The sequence below is a fragment of the Dipodomys spectabilis genome, unplaced genomic scaffold (genome assembly GCF_019054845.1).
Source record: "Dipodomys spectabilis isolate Male_0828 unplaced genomic scaffold, ASM1905484v1 ptg000113l, whole genome shotgun sequence".
Lineage (NCBI taxonomy): Eukaryota > Metazoa > Chordata > Mammalia > Rodentia > Heteromyidae > Dipodomys > Dipodomys spectabilis.
This window is the reverse complement of record NW_024870790.1, coordinates 2,517,250-2,531,806: the sequence shown is the minus strand read 5'-3', so window position 1 is coordinate 2,531,806 and position 14,557 is coordinate 2,517,250. Positions and strand designations below refer to the sequence as shown.

General features: G+C 35.5%; 1 protein-coding gene across 1 annotated transcript in view; it reads right to left on the bottom strand.

The window, feature by feature from the left end:
• The window catches only part of Il1rapl2 (interleukin 1 receptor accessory protein like 2), a 1,053,788-nt gene that overhangs the window by 44,535 nt on the left and 994,696 nt on the right, over positions 1-14,557 (bottom strand). The window contains exon 6 of the mRNA XM_042688187.1: positions 6,673-6,802. Within this exon, the coding sequence (XP_042544121.1) occupies positions 6,673-6,802 (130 nt within the window). The remainder of the gene's footprint in view (positions 1-6,672; positions 6,803-14,557) is intronic.

Genomic DNA, 14,557 nt, shown 5'->3' with positions numbered 1-14,557 from the left:
TATTTCATTATCTTTAAGTGATAGTACAAAGTGGTTTTAATTCAACATATCAAATTATGAGTACATTTCATCTTGATCCATGGTACCCCTTCCACCATTGTCTCCTTCTCATCTTCCCTCTTGAATTTGTGTAATGGAACATAATATCCTATGTGATAATGTTAACAGTCTGGCCTTTGGAAATTGATTAAGATATGAAGGCTGTCCCTCATTAATGAGCTGAGTCACTATAAAAGTGAGTTTCTGACCCTTCTGCCCACAAGGATAACTTAAAGTTGCCATCTCTGAGGAAAAACTCCTCACTAGCAGAAAATTTTATGCCTCCTTGATCTTGGATTTCCAGCTTGAGGTCTGTGAAAAATAAATTTCTATTTCTCATAAATTACCTGTTTTTTGATATTTTATCATAATAACCTGAACAAAGACAGTTCTCTGAAGAGACCCATGCATGCACAAGTAAATTTTGTTTACAGAAATGTCTTTGAGGAGAATCTCCTAATTAAAACTCTCAATACTTTGCTTTCAGAGTTGTTCCCTTTGGAGAAAATGCGTGGGTTATGGGAGAATGTAGATATCTTAGTACTAGTAAAAATGTTAGTATTTTTAAAAATTAAATTGCCTTATTGTTCCAATCTGTCTCATCTGTATAAAAACCTTGTACATCCTTGAAATTGGTTTCAAGGACACTGGCTTTGGAGGCTAGAAGATGGGTCTAGTAATTAATTCCCATGTTAGCATAAATGGCCATAACCTGAAGGAACACTGGAACTCACACAAGGTCCCAAATAAATCACGGATCACACAATTAATATTACAAAGTGGTTGACAACTTGTTTATTTTGGCCAGGAATTCCTGCCTCTTCATTTGTGTTTCTCTGAAGGTATCTGTAGTTAGCTAAGAAGTTTTGTGAAATTTTCAGAATAAATTCCCTAAAAATCTCATCCAGTGGAAATATATTATATAACTGCTTTTTTTAAATTGGGGAGTTTGGAGTTGGAGGGGTTTGAGGAAGGGGATGTATCAACATCAAATAAGCAATTGCTTTTTGCAAGTCCTCAAAGGTTGACTTCTGTAGCACTTGCTAGCTGGTTGTTTAACACCTAAACAATTGCTGGTAGAGTACAGCAGCAGTGCCTTACTGATTGACCTTCTGTAACATTTTGAAATAATCAGGCACATACTTCAAAAAGTTAATTACAAAGGAGAAAAAATTATATTTTTAAAAAGGACAGTAGGCAACACTAAGGAAATACACATTTTTTTAAATGATTTATCCATTCATTAGTTGTAAGAAATATATCATTGCAACTTTAGTTTCTAATGGCCAGAGAAATTAGATATCAGGTGCAGAGAAACTTCATATGTCTTTACATAGTGTGCCCCAGAAATATGCACAAAGATTAGCTGTCAATTTTAAAATGAATGTTTTCCAGAAAAGTAATAAAAATCTATCCCATGTATCAAAATAACAAATAATAAATTAGCCATAAAGTAAACTACAATATATAAAGTATATACTTATATAATGATTTTATAATGACTTATACTTATATAATGACTTAATATTTAAATGTTTAAATATCTACATAATCCAACCACTTTACGTCTAGGTATGCAGCCATGAAAAAAGCAAAATATGTGTATGAAAATACATATATATGAATTTTCACAGTAGCTTTATTTGAAATAGTCCCAAACTTAACAAACTTAAATGTCCATCAATAAGTGAATGAACAAGTAAATGATTATATCTATAAATCAGCACTCATTAATGGAAAGAAGCTATTGATACACATAACATGCTGGATAAATCTTGAAATAAATGTGTTAAGTGAAATAATGTTGAGAAAAGGAAGTATATATGACATAGTTCTGTATATATAAAACTGTAGAAAATTCAGACTGATTTATAGTGACAAGAAGATTAGTGTTGTGGGAAGGCTTTCAAAGGGGCAGCAGGAAACAAGGGGTGATATCTTCTTTATCTCAATGGTTTCACCGGGTACACATATATCAGTCAGCCTGTATAGATTGTGCACTTTAAATTGTGTGTTGTTTATTGCATGTCAATTAGACCCCAATAAAGCTGTTCATTTTTTTTAAATCCACTCAGTCATGTAAAAGAAATGGGAGATAATTACTTTAGGTTCATTTAATTGCTATCTTTGGATGTGAAATAGAGCCCTGAGCTTGCTGGTAATAGAAACTCTACTGCTAATTAACTAACTGCTACCTATAACTGCTCTTTTGGGGACTAGTTTCTTTCTTGGCAAAATTGAAGAGTGGCTTCTAAAGTCTTTTGCAGGTAGATAGGTTGATGGTAATCATAAACAAGTATCTTCTAAAATAATTAATGAAATGTTGCTAGTTAGTAATCTTAAAATTCAAATGGAAATTAATACTCAAGAATTACTTGTAACTTGTTAGTTCTATAAAAATGTACTCATTACATTACTTATGTAACAGTAACCCTTCTATACATCACCTTGACAATTAAAATTTTAAAAATATTTGTAGTGTATCAATTTTTTCTGAAAGTCTACTCTGTACCAGGCAACTAATAAGAAGTGATTAGAAGTGATTTTTTAATAGACACATGAAGAAATGCTCAACCTCCCTAACCATAAATGAAATGCAAATCAAAACAACATTGAGATACCACCTCACCCCAGTTAGAATGGCAAAAATCAAGAACTCTAATAACAACAGATGCTGGAGGGGATGTGGACAGAAGGGAACCTTACTTCATTGTTGGTGGGAGTGTAAACTTGTTCAACCACTTTGGAAAGTAGTATGGAGGTTCCTCAAAAGACTCCACATAGAGCTCCCCTATGACCCAGCAATCCCACTTTTGGGCATTTACCCAAATGTTTACAAACAAGACCACACTAAAGCTACCAGCACAACTATGTTTATTGCAGCATTATTTACCATAGCTAAGATATGGAACCAACCCAGATGCCCCTCAGTAGATGAATGGATCAAGAAAATGTGGTATATATACACAATGGAATTCTATGCCTCCATCAGAAAGAATGACATTGCCCCATTTGTTAGGAAATGGAAAGACTTGGAAAAAATCATATTAAGTGAAGTAAGCCCAGCCCAAAGAAACATAGATCCCATGGTTTCCCTTATTTGCAATATCTAGTGTATGTATGAGTCAAGAAGAAAAGGTCAGATAAGGTGATGTTAGGAAAATGAACCCTAAGATATGTATTTAAATGTTTTTTGTTTCTCTTTCATGCATTTGTTTCTAAAGCATTTATAAGATTATTTCTTTGTTGCTTTGTATGTCCCTCCCCCACAGTATAACGCCTGTTTTCACTGTATTTTATGTCGGTATAATTTGTGGAGGGGAAGGAGAAAAACAAGTCGTTTAAATAAGGGTACAGGTGGACCCGTTGCAACAATGAGAAGTACAAGTTGTCATGTTGAAAACGAACTTTACAACTTTGGTGGGGGGGGGGGGAGGATTAGGTGGGGGGGAGGATTAGGTGGGGGGGAGGGGGGAGGCTGGGAAGGGATGGGAAGGGTAAACAAAGGAGGAGGCTACAATGCTTGATAGGAAATGTACTCATTATCTTGCCCATGTAATTGTAACCCCTCTGTACAGTATTTTCACAATTAAAAAAAAAAAAGAAGTGATTTTTTTCCCCCCGGTCATGGGGCCTGAACTCTGCAAACACTCTACCACTGAGCCACCTTCCCAGCCCCTAGAAGTGATTTTTTGGGGGATCTGGTCGTGGGGCCTGAACTCTGGGCCTGGGCACTGTCCCTTTGCTCTTTGGTTCAAGGCTAGCACTTTACCTCTTGAGCCACAATGCCACTTCCGGCTTTTTTCTTTTTGTTTATGTGGTGCTGAGGAATCGAACCCAGGGCCTCAGGCATGCAAGGCAAGCGCTCTACCACTGACCCACCTTCCCAGCCCCAGTGGTTTTTTTAAATAAGTTTTTTACTGTGAAAATACTGTACAGAGCGGTTACAGTTACAGGAGCAAGGTAATGAGTACATTGTTGCCTCCTCCTTTGTTTTTCCCCTACCATCCCTTCCCTCACACCTCCTCAACTACTACATTCCACCCCACTCCGCCTCACCTAAATTGTAAAGTTTGTTTTTCAACATAGCATCTTGTACATCTCATTGTTGCAATGGGTCAACCTTAAGTAGTGTTATTGAAACAAAGCTCATGTGTCATAAAATTTACCTATACACCAATATGAATCCTAGAAAATCATGTATTATATGTTAACTTCTATTTTTCCTCATGAGCAGAAAAATACTTCTGAACACTTTAGTTGTCAACACCATCCCTCTATCTTGCCCCACCAATCCAAAAGCAACCAGTCAGCTACTTGACATCTCTATAGATTTGCCTGTTTCAGACATCTCAAACAAATAAAACAATATTATAGTTGGTCTTTTGTCACTGACTTTGTTCATAGTAAATCACGTTTATAAGGGTCACACATGTTTTAGCATATATTAGTGTTTCAAACATTTTTATGGCAAATAATATTTTTTTCTTTGAACATATCACCTTTTATTCATTCATCAGTTGACAGACATTTAGGTTGTTTCTACCTGTTGTCTATTAAGAATAATGTTGCTGTGACCATCCAAGTACAAGTCTTGGTAGGAAAGTATGTTTTGATTTCACTTTGTTATCTACTAGGAGTTATACTGTGGTACCATATTGCAACAATATGCTTAAACATTTGAGGACTTGCCTAACTGTTATCCAAATATATTGCACCAATGGACATTTCTACAAGCCATTAAAGAGATTTACAATTTTTCCCCACCTTCACCAACACTTAATGTAAAGTAATGTATTTTTAAGACTCAATTTAAATGACACACTCTCCTTCTACAGTTTGCATCCTATTTTTCTAGCTTGCAGTTATTGAACATTTACTGCATGTACAAAACTTCAGACATTTGTTACATATATTATGTCATTAATTGCCTTTCATTCTTGAACAGCCTTATAAAGTATGTTTAAATAGCTAAGTGACAAAGCTAAGATCCCCCCAAAAGTGTCTTATCCTAAATTCTCTGGCTCTCCATTGCCTTATTAATTTTATAGTCATTCACCAACAATTTCATTTTCTTATTTTTATTTTTAAAGTAAATGTTGGTTTTATTTATCATGGAGTAAGATTTCAGTCATTTTTGAGATAATGAATGGTGGATACCCACAGTTCACTAGATTCCATTATTTCCTAGATTTTCTTGGGAAATGTGCAAAGGACAATTCTACAATAGTTTAGAGAAAAATTTCCTGTTGAACTAACACACAATCCCATTCTAATACCTGCAAAGTGACTCTGGTCTATAGAATTTACCAGCAATTTTAATAACATGGCTGTTTTATTGCAACTACCCTAGTGAGTAGGAAGTTGGTTTTGATTTGTGTTGCCCTAATGAATAGTGATGTAAAGCACATTTTTATACATATTTTCCCTAGGAATATCTTCTGATAGTCACTATTTGCATAAGCCCTCAGAGTTCATGGACTCTTTATTTTATAAATCTTTCATTAGATGTATCAGGTGGACACAAAGATTATCATGGGAGTAATTATGAAGCATTTTAATTGTTGTAATATTATTCCGTATGCTTGCCTTATGCACGTTACTTTATATTTAAGACATCCTGCAGCTGGGAAACTGGTGTGTACCTGCAGTTGTGAAGGTGCATGGGAGGCTGAAATAAAAACATCCCTAGAGACTTTAATGTCTGAAACCAGCTTAGACAACATAGTGAGACCCCTATAAGAAAGAATAAAAGGAAGGAAGCAAGGGAGGGGGGAAAGAAAAAGAAGAGAAAAAAGAGAAGAAGAAAAAGAAGAAAGCTAGAAGAATACATATTAACATAATTTTATTGAAATGATAGATTGATATCTGTTACATGACTATTAGTGAGGATGGAGCAAGGGTATCCCAATTGCTATCAAAAAGAGGAGCACAAAGTGTGCATCAGTGCCTTTGAAGCCATGGGGATACTCCACAGTCTGAGTGCAGTAGGAAAGTTCACAGACCTTTGATAGTACAAATGAGAAGGTAGTCTCAGAAAGAAAACACAATTGAATTAAAATGTTATCTATACACCAAGAAATAATCTGGCTAACAGGAGAGTGAAAATGGTGTACAATGGTGTGAAAGGGAAGGATCAGTCACTTCCAGGAAGAGCAACGGAAGCTGAGTAAAGCAAACACTTCAACAAGCGTCTAGAATGACTTCGGTAGAATATCAGTTTTATACTGCCCCTACAGATTTACACTTATGACATATGAAAGCTGTCTATTCTCCATGGTATAAATGAATATTTGCCTAGTGTACTAAGGAGTCACCTGCAAAGTTTAGACATTTGTTGTTACTGGATAGAGTAACAGTGGCTAAGCTATGAAAATGCAAAGCTTAGATAGTGTTGAGAATGTTGTTATGCTGTGTTATGTATTGTAGGAACTTCAGAAAACCTTCTTATATTAGAGGCTTACAAGTTTGCATTTCTTAAGATAGTCACTCTTGGTCTGTTCAACAGATCATCTTTTAGACACTGGATTCATTTGAAGTTGCAATTAAAATCCCAGGCAGAATCCTCTTCAGGGTATTTTATTGCTTAATTGCGAAGACAGCAGAGAAAAATAAGCAATTCAAGTTTTATACCTTATTTCACCTTCTCTAATGTGACCTGCCAATTCTTCAATAAACTTCTCCCCTTTCATCCAATAGATCATTGGCCCAGATTCTCCACTGAATCCAAAGAATGCTTTGCATGGGATGTTCAGAGGCTTACCTGAAAACAAAAGAAACAGAAATGAGCAGAGGACACCTCGTTAAAACTGGCTTATGAGAGTGGCCCTTTAACATCCAAAAGAAAACTTAGGGATGAACCATTTTCCAGCCCTTTCCTCAATCATGTTATTATTGTCAAAAAAAAAGAAAATTATTATGAGGACTTCTAGGAAATTTTAAAATTCAAGCTACCATAAAGGTGAAAAAAAGTTGTACAGTTTTTGTAACTTTTATTTGCATTGCCCACCTCCAGGAACTAACAGGAAAAAATCAAATAGAATCTTTTTAAAAATTTTTGAGAGAATTGAGTACTACTTACTTGGACTTGTGTTGGACACAAATAATATTCAAAAGTACAAGTTAACTCTGGATTCTTATTCTGATTGTGTTAGGAAAACTTGGATAATGCAGTGATGGTTAACTTTAGGTGTCAAATTGATTGGAGTCTGGCGAGATAGTTGGTAAAGTGCTATTTCTGGGCATGTCTGTGATGGTGTTTCCACAAGATACTGACATTAGAGGTGGTGTTTGAAGTGGACAATGTCCAATCTGCTGACAATCCAGACAGAATTAAAAGGTACTACAAGGGAAAGTTCACTGTTTCTTCTCCTGCCCTTGATCATAGCCTCAAGTTCTCTGTTGTTTGGACACAGGATTTGCATCAGTAGCCTCTGGAGATTTTGACTTTCAGCTTTGGACTGAAAGCTACATGAGTTTCCTTAGTTCTAAGGCTTTACTACTCAGGCTCAGCCATGTTGCTTTCCTAGTTCTCCAGCTTGCCATACTCTGTTGTGGGACACCTCAGCATATAAGCTAAATCTTCAATAAATTGTCTATCTACCTATCATATAATTGGCTATGCCTTCCTGGAGAATCCTGACTGGTATACAAACTGAAGGAAAAACTTGAATTACAAATGTATCTATATATCTATAAAAGGGATACACAGGAAAAACTCAGTCATATTAATTTTACATTCTTTTTTAGAATTTACAATGCTTAAATAATTATAAGCAGTATTCTAGCACTTCTTACCATGAGTATTAATTTTGGTTGTAAATTTCTCATCAAATATATAAACAATTATATTTTCTGACAATGATTATAATTTCTTATTGCAGAGTAGACTAGTAAGGGGATAGTGGTATAGAATATCATCCTAATATTTTTATATAGGATTCCCTCTATTTATAAATTATAACACATTATTTTATCCATAAAATTTATTTTTTGGCCTTTGTTAGACCATGGGAAAAAGCAATTTTGAAACTTTTTGTTCCTTATGAAATTTTAGGTAGACTTGTTCCCATTATTATTCTGAGCCATAAACAAATGCCCAATCATACCTTTGAAATGATCCAAACTTCCTTGTTCTAAGAACCACTGCTTTCTGAAAGCAAATTCTTTTAATTACCACAACTGGAAGATAGCATTCTTTTGAGACTATTTTTTATTTTACAAAGGAACAGAGTTGATATCTACACTAATACAAAGTCACAAATGAACCTCCTACACACATGGATACAGTGTGGCAGGCTGAGTTTATCTATAAATGATTTGTTAGCAAATATTAGTTTTATTACAATGTCAATTCATTCCCCAGCAAAATGACATGTCCTAAAATGCTTGATCTTTCTGCAGTAGGCAAATGCCTCAATGTCAAAAGGCTGACCATATTTCTGATACAAATGTAAAATAAGGTTATTTGCTGTTGCTTCAAATACATGTTCCACATAGGGTTGTCTAAAAGTGCGATAATCTTGTGTTGTGGAAAGTACTGGTCTGAGAGTCAAGAAACTTGTATCCTAGTTTGGGATCTGTCATGAACAAATACACTGGCACTGGACCAATTACCTTACTGTATGTATAATGATCTTTCTTATGTGTAATGATCTTTCTTATGTGTAATGAGGATGGTAGTAATATTTGTGAGGCTCAGATAAGAGAATGTATACAAAAGTGCTTGGCAAACTCAAAAGCCTCATTGAATTTAGCTACTATGTTTTTCTTATGAAGTTGGGTCAGAAAAACAAAAGTCAAATTTGAGGCACAGTCAGATGTAGATATTGAGCTAGATATGTGTTCATTTTGACCCTGCCAAGCTCATGTTCTCCTTTTGAGTTGCTAGAAACAATTTCTTTCATCAATATTCGGTAACTTACTCCCACAATTCCAGGATTCTAAAGGATATACGATGCATCCTAGCAAGCCCTGAATTCTCTAAACTCAAACACAAAGATTTCCTATGTTTTGCTACCCTCATTCTCATGAAATGGAAGGTATTAATGAACAGCAAACAAACTGACAGAAAATCCAGAGATTGTGATAAACATTATTGTAAAGGGTCCCCATTGGTAAAACTACTATATACATTTATACACATAAATTTTGGGTGTCATTCATTTGAGCTATGTCGAAAGAATATAGGAAATAAAATACTTTTTAGTGTTTCCTAGCATGTGAGTACTCTATCCTTGTTTGATTTTAATGTAAAAAGACAATTATAGCAACATACAAAAGAATCTTCTTGCCGTGGTTCACTAATTATGACCGTGTCTGCCCTATCATTGGCATAACATGCAAGGTACTATTGGAGATATTTCTTCTAAGAGCAATGGTTTTCTTCTCTCATCAGACTGTTTCTTCTTAAATGAACACAAGAGACAGTTTTTCAGCAGTCTAGTTTCTATATATTAAGAATATCCTGAAGATTTTGTCAATGGCCAAAATCAGAGAAGAAAATTTTAACTATCATATGCAACACTCGGAGGAAAATCCTGAAATCATCAGTTCACTGGTCAAATATTGATATATTCTATTTGTGTCAGGAAGTGGCCCCTCCTCTTCCAAAAGCCACAAGAAAGATCTTTGCATTGATTGGGTAAACGATCTGAAAGAGAGTCTGTCCAGGCATTTCTCCAATTTGGCTCATGTGCCAAATCCTGACTACCAGTGGCATCAGTGAACTACTGTACTGTTTTGCCTCCAGAAATTTTGAAAGTAATTCTGTTATTGCATGTCCCATTAGTAGAGAAAGCCAATTCACATTTGCATCCAAGGTAGTTGAAGAGTATCAAAATAAAAAAGAACTTTGTGGAGCTGGGCGCTTGTGGCTCACACCTGTAATCCTAGCTACTCAGGAGGCTGAGATCTGAGGATTGTAGTTCAAAGCCAGCCTGGGTAGGAAAAGTCCTTGAAATTCTTATCTCCAATAAACCACTCAGAAAACTGTAAATGAAGCTATGACTCAAGTGGTAGAGCGCTAGCCTTGAGCTGAAGAGCTGAGGGCCAGCACCCAGGCCAAGAGTTCAAGTCCCACAACTGACAAAAAGAAAGAACTTTGTGAATTGGTACATCTGTGCTAAGTAATGAGGTAACCGAGGCTTTATGGAAAGTGCCTGATTCTCTGTTACCTTGGTATTTCTCTAATTTCATTTCTCAGAGAGTTCTCTGAGAATATACATTGTGAGAAGGTTATTTAAAGAGCTGAAAAATCTAGAAATCTCAATAAGCTTAAAATTTCACAGCCACGAATTTCCTTTATTCTACTTTTAAGTATTTTGTAAAAGCCTTCTTCTCAATTCATCATGTCACTTTATGAATACAATGTATCTAGACCATCCCCTTCTGTCAATCTGCCCCATCTCTTCTAACCCAACCATCACAATCATCAATTTTCTGAACCTTTGTCTTAAAACAAATAAGTTCAAGTTAGTGATATGCTCAGGAGGAGACATTTTAGAGGGAGAGTTCAGCTATCCATTACCCATTGAGTTGTCTTGAGTTTAGAACCTTAATTTTTCAAAGCAAGATTATGAGGTAAGAAAATTAAAAGTCAGTGAAGTTTGTGATAGTGGGGTTGGTGTGCATCTCTGTGTAGCGTGGGTGTAAGTGGAATAAAAAAGGGAGTAGGTGTTGAAGGGGAATGGGATCCGCATATTATAATTTCGATTGCTAATACTTGCCAACCACTGTTCTGGAAAGAAGCATGCATATAATGTATGCTTTATGTTACAATTTTTCTGTCATTAAAGATGTATATAACACAACTTGTAAATACTAATATAATGCTGCATTTCAGTTACTGAAATGATTAACAGAGAATGTTTTCCATTATTTTGTGAATTTTTTTGCAAATAAAAACCTGGCATAGTTCCAAATACATATATTGTTCCATATTTCCATTGACAATGAGGATGAAAGTGTATATGAAATAGAGGAATTTCACAATTTCATTCATTTTACATATATGTGACTGAATTTGTTTAATGAACTGGATAGCAGATTCTGTTTTGCATTTCCAATCCATGTAATTTCTTTCAAAAGAATTTAAAGACCTTGAGACTGCACCATCCAATGTGAGAGAATTGCAGGTTAGGGTAAATGTATACAATTTAGTTTATTGTCAACACATATGAATCTTCCTGTACCAAGAATTTCTAAGAATTCTTCAAATGTAGCCAGGTACAAGTAGCTCATGCCAGTAACCCTAGCTACTCAGGAGGCTGAGATCTGAAAATCACAGTTCAGAAAAGTCTACAAGACTCTTATTTCTGATTAACCACGAAACATCCAGAAGTAGAGTTGTGGCTCAAGTGTAGAGTGCTAGCCTTGAGCAAAAATGTTCAAGCACAATGTCTAAGCCCTGAATCCTAGCCCCAGGACTGGCATACACACAGACACAGACACAGACACAGACACAGACACACACACACACACACACACACACACACACATACACACACACACACACACACACACACACACACACACACACACACAGAAGTTCTCAAAGTTGAAAATTTAATTTTCAATCTAGATCTGCCTCCCATAGCCTATAAATTTTATGAAGGCCACAGATAATGAATAGTAACTGTTTTGCTACAAAATTGTTCCCTATTCTTTGTTTTGTCCTTTAAACAATTTTTCAACCTCTTTGAACATCTCTTTTAAAATTTCCCCTTATCACTACTTATTGGGATACAAATTTTCCTGCTATGTCAAAGGAAGCACTGTCATGGTACTTTGTTTTTTGTTATATTCTCAGACTATATTAATTGTACAAAGAGGTGTACAATTAATTGTGATGCCTTCATATTTGCAAACAATGTACAATGAAGGGAATATTTATCATCTATCTTTCTTATTCTCCCTCTTGTTCCCCTTAGTTTACAGTTTTTAGTTGGTTTCATTATTTTATCTTCATATATATATATGTATATAATTACTTCTGTGACATTCATCTTTTCTTTATATTCCTCTCAAGCTAAAAAAGTGCACATAATTCTTAAATGATAATCAAAAATTTTAGATTTGTTAATAGTTGAAGTTGGATGGCCTTATGGGGAATGAGTCAAGTATCTACAGTTTTGGAGAAAAAGAATATGAAATAAGATGTAGGGTTTTGTTTTGTTTTTATTGGTCATGGGGCCAGAACTCTGGGCCTGGGCACTGTCCCTCAGCTCTTCAGCTCAAGGTTAGTGCTCTATCATTTGATCCACAGCGCCACTTTTGGCTTTGTCTGCTTATGTGGTGTTTCCAGCTTTTTCTGCTTATGTAGTGCTGAGGAATTGTAGTGCTGAGGAATTGAACACAGATCCTCATGCATGCTAGGCAAGCACTCTACCACTGAGCCAGCTTCCCAGCCCATAAGATGTAGTTTTTGATTAATAATCGACATATACAACAGTAAATTGGTGGGAGTAATGTGAACTATCTCATGCAGTTTCAAGTTAAGAATGCTCAGACCTACTGTATGTATGGTATAGATAAATTTTAATAATTTTACAGTACTGAACTTTATGCATTTTGAACAATCATAGTTATTCTTCAATGGTGGTCTTGGAACCATATACCCACAAATAGCAAGGGTTTATCGTATTTATCTGTGTGAGCCTATTTTGTTAATATATTTCCATTTCCATATATTATTCTGAAAAAGAAATAATCTCATGTTTTTGTGGCTGAATAATAGTCCATTGTGTTTATATATCATACATATTTTATTGTCAAGGTGATGTACAGAGGGGTTACAGTTACATAAGTTTGAGGTAGTGGTTACATTTCTTGTCCAAGTTTTACAGATCATTTCCAACATATTCTCTTGTGAGTATCGCTGTTGCATAGGTTTCCCCTTTCTCTTTTGTCTCACTATTTTGTTGTGCCCCTTCACTTCCATAGTTCAGATTAACATACCTACCATATCCACGGTACAAAAAATCAAATGCAGTGACATAGGGGGAAAAACACAAAAGAAAAAAGAAATCACATAGTAATTGAGAATAACAACAAAGAAAAAGCTCTTGTGTCCATGTTTTGGAGATCATTTCGCATAGGATCACCTTATATGACCTCATACCACACATTTTTATTGATTACTTGTTGAGTAGCATGGCTAATTCTATGACTTGGCTATGGTCTCTCTTGTCTGCTGAATGATCAATTTTTGGATATAAGCAGGATCATATGGTAGTTCCAATTTCAGTCTTACAAGGAATATTCATACTGACTTCTATAGTGGTCACATGAGTTACATTTTTTTGCAAGTTTCATTCCTGTGTTTTCATCTATAGCAGAGATTACTTTTTAGTGGTACTGGGACTTCAAGGTTCAGGGACGTGAGGTCCAGAGCCTCAAGCTTGCTAGGCAGGTGTTCTATCACTTGAGTCACTTTGCTAGCTCTTTTGTGTTGGTAATTTTTGAGATAAGGTCTCACTTTATAATAGGGCCAAACTAGAGTTGAATCCTCTTGTTTGTGCATTATTGCATTGCTGGGTTGGTGGAATAAGCCACTCTGCCCAGCTATTATTCATCTCACATAGCTGAGATGACAGGTACATGTTATTATGCAGCCATTGGCTGAGATAAAGTCTCACAACTTTGGACCTGGATTGATCTTGAACTGCAGTTCCCAATTTATGACTCCTAAGTATCTAAGATTGCAAGATTGCCCTTCTGTGTCTAGGAATAGAATGGCTTCTCTTTTTCTAAGGTGAGTCATGGGTGCTGAGAGCTATAGAGAAAACCCCATAGTTTGTTCTGCAGAGTACTTTTAAGGTTCTACAAGTTGCAGTGGTGTGGAGTCAGTTTTCTGTTATTTCTTAGATCAGGATGTTTGTGTTACCTGTGCAATAAATCCATATCCAGATAGCATTAGCGTTCTAATTTCTCTTAAAGCTATTTTTCCATTCATGGTGATTTTTCTGGCTGTTCTCCTGGATCAATGAGTATAGTTTTCCAAGCTAGTGTTTCATAGATTTTTAGGTTGTACACAATTCAGGCTTCTAGATTTTTATTTGGGTCTTAGTTCTGGCTCTATACTTTACACATATCATTGGCTTAAGCCGTTAACCCCTACAATCAATATCTGGTTGTGATATCTCTAAGAGTTATGCAACTTCAGTTTACACTTCTTTCTCTGGCTTTAAATTCCCTCTTCATTCCTGTACCTAGGCATTTCCTGATTTGCTTTCAAGCTGGACTCAGCATAGAATCTTGTTCTATTTTGACTAGCATTTCTCTATGCTTAAAATGTAAGATAACTTTTTACTATCTCAATTTAGCCTCGCCCATTGTCCAGATATCTGAAATGTTAACACAGCAACCTATAAATTCTGTATCTTCAGTCTGAATGCTATTTTTTTCCATTCTCACCAAGAAGTGAAACATAGAGTTTCTATTCTTGTTACTATTAACAAAACACAGATTTTCTTTTCTTCCCTGGGATCACACTTGAATCTGGCCTTTATCAGATGAG